The 6,500-nt window shown below is 55.8% G+C and overlaps 1 protein-coding gene across 1 annotated transcript in view; it reads right to left on the reverse strand.

Moving 5' to 3' along the window:
* Positions 1-6,160, reverse strand: part of EFHD1 (EF-hand domain family, member D1) — a 43,048-nt gene extending 36,888 nt beyond the window's left edge. The window contains exons 1-2 of the mRNA XM_004674193.2: positions 5,966-6,160; positions 5,666-5,734 (exon numbers count right to left, since the gene is read on the reverse strand). Coding sequence (XP_004674250.2) covers positions 5,666-5,734; positions 5,966-6,160 — 264 coding nt within the window. The remainder of the gene's footprint in view (positions 1-5,665; positions 5,735-5,965) is intronic.
* Between the last annotated feature and the right edge of the window lie 340 nt (positions 6,161-6,500).

Here is a 6,500-nt window from a genome sequence, read left to right on the forward strand (position 1 = left end):
GGCAGCTGCGGGAGGCGGCCTAGCACCCCCCGGGACACCGTCGCACCCCCACGGCAGGGGACTAGCACCCGCAGGTCCAGCGGTCTGGGAGACGCCCTCAGGGAGCCCGGGGCGCGGCGGGTGGGTGCGTGAAGTGTCCACAACTCACTCAAGGGGCTGGAACAAGCGAACGCGAGAGGGGCGCGAGACGAGCCCGCGCCGGGCAGTTTGGAGACCCGGCAGCTCCCGCCTCGCGAGTTTTCTTTGAAACACACAAGGGCGTGGGGGGATCTTGAGAATAAAACAAATCGGCATTTTAACAAGACGGTGAAAACAAACTCAGTCAATCTCCCCAAGGGGCGGCTGAGGAGCCCGGTTACGTCAGCCACGCTGACAAGAACCCTGTAAACACCGGCTCGCCCAGCGCCCAGTGGCCGCTGCTCTGCCCGCCCAGGGCTGCCGGCCGGCTGGTGGCGGGCACCCGCAGGAGACCGGGCCAGCCTGTGGCATGCCTGCCTAGGGCACCCCGAGGGCCAGCCTGTGGCATGCCTGCCTAGGGCACCCCGAGGCCCCGGGAAGGATTCCGGGCATCCGCAGGGACTAGTGGGTGGGGGAAAGTTTTTTTTTTTTTTTTAAAGATTTATTTATTTGTGCATACAGAACTGGGGTACAGGCCAGAGGCTCAGGGGCGGCGAGAGGCTCCACCAGAGACAGAGTGGGGAGCAGAACAGGCAGATCGACGAAGTCCACTGCTGAGGGGAGCAGCAGGCGGGTCAGGAGAGGTCTGCCGCGCCATGTGGTCACCTCCGGGGCAGGCGGGGATCGAACTCATGCGGAACTGGCCCAAGCTTCTCAGTGCTGTGCTTTAACCCGCTGCGCCACCAGGGAGGGCCCAAGGGGGGGGGGGAGTTATTTTTAAGAAAAAGGTAGTTGGGAAATCATTGTTTATCAATAAAGATGCCAGATTAATTTGGCATGCACCATTGTCCTGCAAAGGCAGCTCTTCTCTATCAGCTTTTGTGCTTGAAATGACCAGTTGATTTGAAAAATGAAAAGCAGGCACTTCCCTGGTCATGCAAGGGGTTGGGTCGCGGCACTGTGAGGCTGTCCAGCCACTGCAGCTGGGGTTCAATCCCCCAGCCAGGGAGTGGCCCACAGGGCGTAGCAGACCTCTCCTGTCTCCCCTCAGCAATGTATTTCAGTAAACCCACCTGTTCTACTCCCCACTGTCTCCGGTGAATCCTCTCACCCTTGTGCCTGTGGCCTAAGCCCCAGCTCTTGTATACATGCATAGATGGATAAATCTTAAAGAAAAAAAAGCAAAACAAGAAATCACAAAGCTAAGAAACTAAAAAGTATAATTTTTTAAAGATTTATGCACAAAATGATGTAAAAATAAGCTATTATATTATTTTTAAAAGATTTATGCATGTAGAACTGGGGTACAGTCCAGAGGTGCCCGGCACGGGGTGAGAGAATTCCCCAGAGACAGAGTGGGGAGCAGAACGGGCAGATCCACTGAAACACACTGCTGAGGGGAGCAGCGGAGAGACAGGAGAGGGCTGCTGCGCCCTGGGGGTCAGCTCCCCGTTGGGGGATCAAACTAGTGCCTGTGAGACATCACCCCTGAGCCACAGGGGGGCCTGTGACTAGGTTGGTTTATTGTCACTTCTGATCTGCACACTTCACCCGGCATCGCTCACACACAAGAATTTCCATTCTCAGTAGTCTCCATCAACAAAAAATCTCTGTGTGAGGAGGTAATAAAGAAGTCAACAATCTTTCTACTTGCTACATGTAAAGAATGTAGCAGCTCTTCCTTTTCCTTATGAAGCCTGAGCTGGCCACCTTCTTGGGAGCCGGTGCTGAGTGCAGGCATTTCCTTTGTGCCTCAAATATTGATGTACATTGTTGCTGGAGTATAACTGATATAGAAAAACACTGCACATTTTAGTACCAGTGTGATGGGCTTAAACATGTCCGAACCCAGACAGTCACCACAATCAAGGTAGAGATTATACCCATCACCCCCAAAGCTTCCTGTGGTCCTCGCTGTATTTGGGGTGTTTTGGGTAGGACCACTGGGCACGAGCTCGCCCTGAGTGACCAAAGGTGGGCCGCCCCACAGCTCAAAATGCCTTGCGGTCCACCTGCCCTTCTCCGGTGTCCAGCTGGGCTCCTCACAAAGTTCTAGACGGGGCGGCCAGGGGAGGGCCGGGAGCAAAACATCCTGCAAACACGAGCCACGTTCTGTAAAACAGATTTCCAGGTGCAGGGAAGGGAAGGGCTGAGGGGTTAACAGCGGTAAACGCTAAGATTCAGGTCATCCTCGTTCTCCTTTTACATCTTGGCCTTTGTTAGCCTTCTAGGATTGTATGAAATGATAATAAAAATCAGCAAAGGTTCATTTAACACAGAGGACAAGGGCGATCTCACTACAGCTCAGTGGAGTGCTTCATCGCCACCCCTGAGCCCATCTGTGCACTAACTTTCCCCTAAAGAAAGTCCGCATCTCACAGGACCATCTGGGGTGCTGCGCCCCAGGAGGGCGGCTCTGGACTGCCGTGAGAACGGCTGCGGCGCTTCACCACGTTGCTTGACTCACAGATCTGCGACTTGAGCAGAACTTGCGGGCACCCTCTCCTCGGTGCCCTGGGGCCAGCAGGGCAGCTCCAAGCCGAGGCAGGGTCACCTGGGGGTTTCCTGCTGCTGCCCCTGGCCTTTCCCGGGGTCTCTGGCCGGGAGGCCTGCCTGTGACCTCAACAGGGCTCAAGAGCCAGAGGGCGAGCCAGGTGGAAAGGATTTCGCCTTTGATGAAGGGGGCTCAGGGGCAAGAGCACAGCCGAGTTCCACTGGCCCGAGCAGCCCCAGGGGAGGCCCGGGGAACCCTCCCACGGGGGCACTGGCACCCACAGGCCTGCGCAGTCTGGAAATAGAGCTGCCCTCCCCTCTCGGCAAATCCCTGTAGGACCCAGTCTATCTCCCTTCTTGGGGTCTGGACAGGCAGGTGTGGCCGTTAGACCAGATGGGCTGACGCAGGTCTCCGGGCCTCCGGGAAGGGCTCCCCTGCCTCCCCAAAGAAGCCAGAAAGGCTGAAATTCCAGAAAGCGGAGCCTCCCCGGAGAGTGCCCCAAGCCCAGGCTGCTCAGGACCCCCTTGGCCCTTGGTTTGTGTTGTCCAGGGAATGGTCTTGACCTTTAAAAGTACTGTAGAAGGGAGTCAAGCCTGAGGGCGCTGGGCTTGGGCTTCCAGGCTCCAGAACCAGGAGATGAGCCTGCTGATAGCACGCATGTGCCTGTAGCCCTCACGCCTGTATGCAGGCACTCGCGTTGATGCCAGGCGCTACTTCTACGTTTGCTCATGCGGCACCATGTTGAAGTGGAAAACTTCCAGAGTTAGATAATCCAGATGACCACACCACCCTGTGAACACACTTGAGACCACTGAATTGCACACTTCCAAAAGTTGGATTTACTGCTGTGTAAATTTGCTTGAATGCTTCATTTTGGGGTCCCCCTGGTGTTCCAGGGGTTAAGTCTCAGTTCGATCCCCACCAGGGAGTGACCCACAGGGCGAAGCAGACCTCTCCTGTCTGTCCACTGCTCCCCTCAGCAGTGGGTTTCAGAAGCTCTGCCTGTTCTGCTCCCCCTATTTCTGGGGAGTCCTCCCATCCCCCACACCCCTCCACAGCTCTAGCCTATACCCCTGTTCTTCTATGCAAAAATAATTAACAATTTAAAAAATAAATAAAATGCTGAGTTTTGAAATTAAATAAGCAATTACACTTGAACATGACTAGTACTGGTGAGAAAAGAAACAGCGCTGGTCATTTGGCTGTGTCCTTTAATGGGCCTTTACAGAACACACTCGGAGACCACACGGGCCAGGGCGAGGTGCGCCTTTGTTTGAAGTATACGAGGACTCGCTGGCCCTCAGAGGCCGGAGCACAGGGGCTATTTCATCGGAGCAGGGTGGAGTGCTGAATAGCCTTTTCAGATCTTTGTGACTATCCTCTCCTTTGACACATAAAAACTCAGACGAGTGGTAGTTTCTTGAAGTTTAACTGCAGGGTAGGGAATGAACGCACCAGCCGGACTCCTCACGCTGCCCCATTAAAACCTCTGGGCATTTAATGGTCTCTGCATCACCTCCTGGCATAAAGCACCGGGCATGCTAACACGGTTCACTTGTGTGACATTAAAGTTCTCCCAAAGTCGAGCTTTTGCCTAGAATACACACATCACCGTCGCCAGCAAGTGCAGCCAGTTGTCAGCCTGGCCGTGACTGCCTGGCTTTGTTCATTGTTCCCAGAAGTTTCTTCAGTTACTCGCGGTGAAGAGCCAGTGTGTCTGCTCTTTCAGGTTAGAACTGATGTCCCTTGGGAAAGAGGGGCTCAGCCCCTGGCTCAAGGACAGCGCTTTGCCCACCCTCACCTTGGCGCGGCCCACTTCTTTGTGTCCCTCCTATTCCTCATTCCAGACATTCGGAAGTCACATACTGCAGGGCCAAAATTTCAGAGCATAAGCATACTCCTGCTTCATCAACAGTATTCTTTTCAATTTATGCATCCAAGAACTGGGGTGTAGGGCCCTCCCTGGCAGCACAGGGGTTAAAGCGCAGCACTAGGAAGCTATTGCAGCCACTGCAGTGCGAGTTCGTTCCCCGGCCAGGGAGGGACCCACAGGGCACGGCAGACCTCTCCTGACCGCCCGCTGCTCCCCTCAGCAGTGGATTTCAGTGGATCTGCCTCTTCTGCTCCCCGCTCTGTCTCTGGTGAGTCCTCTCACCCCCCACCCCCACACACACCCCTCTGGTCTACACCCTAGGTCTTGTATGCATAAATAAAACCTTTAAAAAAATTAATAAAAGACAAAGATAAGCCAACAAATATAAAAAAGACAAAGATAAAAATTAAGGAGAGAAGAAATAAGCAACTGAGCCAAAATAACAAAATAGGAAAAGGCAAAGGGGTGTGTGGAGCAAGTTGCACCCTCAGTAAAAAGGCTGAAGCCTCGTGGGTGAGCTGGCATTTGCCCAGTGGCCAGCAGAGCTTGGCCCAGTGCCATAAAGCCCAGCAGTGAAGCACCCAGAAGTGGGAGAAATGCCCCCAATTGGCAGTAGCCACAGCCGACCTACTTTCCACTCATTCTTCCTCCATAGATTGTTCTAGAAGGTCCTAGCTTGTGTCTTTGTCTTCCCAAGGGACACTGCCTCAAGGGCAGTTGCTGGCAGCGTTCATTTGGGAAACTCAGGTTGGTGGCTGCTCCCTGCGGTGAGCCCCCAGGCACTCACTGCCTTTGTGGGTTCTCTACACTTTGGGCCCGGCAGTGTAGAGGGAACTGGGTAAGCTGAGCACACCTGTCATCTCCCCCGCCCAGACCCCACTCTCCCCTGCCCCTAGCGACCCTGGAAGCGTCCTGCTCACACACGGCTGAAGAGAGATCCTGACAGAAGTCAAGGGAGCAAAACCTGAGGAGCGGAGACGCCGGCCCAGGCCCTGGCCCTGGCCCAGGCTGGGCAGGAGGTTCTAGCAGGCACTGCCTGCGCCCAGAGCCCCTTTGTTTCCTGGCACCCGGGCTGGTGGCCCCCAGGAGTCCCATTAGCTCAAACCCAGTTCCTGTCGGCAATGTGCTCAGAGAATAGAGACACTCCAGACCAAGCACACACCGAAGAGAAAATAACTCACCTTCCTGTTTCCCACCTGATAGGAGCCACGAATAAGGTGGAGATGGTGAGTGACCATGAGCCCAGCGGGCTAGGAGGGCAGGTGTGCCAGCTAGCCCGCAGGGGCTGAGGGACCCTGGGCTAGTCAGGCTGATCTGACCCTCCCGTCTTTCCCCCACCCTACCAGGCCACCTTCTGGGGGGCATGTCCTTAAGGTCGGTGCCTCCTGGGGAGATGCCCTGTGGGCTCTTGGTTCTCCCCCGGCAGGGCACAGCAGGAAGCAGAGCCCTCCTCGAGGCCGGCCGCTGTGGTCTGGCCTCACCTCACACCAGGCAGACGGGATGGGCCGCCGCTGGGCTGCCCAGGGGCCGGACTTGGTCTCTAATCCTAGCAGCCACTGGAGGGCGTCGGCAGAAGCTGGCCAGGGTAAGTTGGGTACCTTGGAGCGCTGACTCCAGTAGGTGCCACTGATGATCTTAGCGTTGTAGTTTGGCCTGAATTTGCTCTCAGAGCGCATCTTGAACCCCGCAGTTCAGTGCTCCTGGAGCTGGCGGCCACCATCTTGGATAACTGAGGTCTCAGGGAGAAGCCAGCGGGGACCCCTGCGCACCCCTCGGGCCCTCAACTGGGGAAGAATTTCTGTTGCCAAGTTCCCGTCTGGCCTCAGAGCCAGCCTGGCCCCCACGCCCCAGCTTCCGCCCAGAGCTACCCAATCTCACCCGGTGCTCCCTAGACGCCAGGCCTGGGGACAAGACCCTAAAACAAAGGCGGAATCTTGCCACCAGCCCCAGTTCCGATGTCCTCTTTGTTCCTGGCTGGGACCCCAAACACAGAGGTTTATGAAATTGGGGAGGGGA

The sequence above is a fragment of the Condylura cristata genome, unplaced genomic scaffold (genome assembly GCF_000260355.1).
Source record: "Condylura cristata isolate star-nosed mole 26May11 unplaced genomic scaffold, ConCri1.0 scaffold00002, whole genome shotgun sequence".
In the NCBI taxonomy this organism is placed as follows: domain Eukaryota; kingdom Metazoa; phylum Chordata; class Mammalia; order Eulipotyphla; family Talpidae; genus Condylura; species Condylura cristata.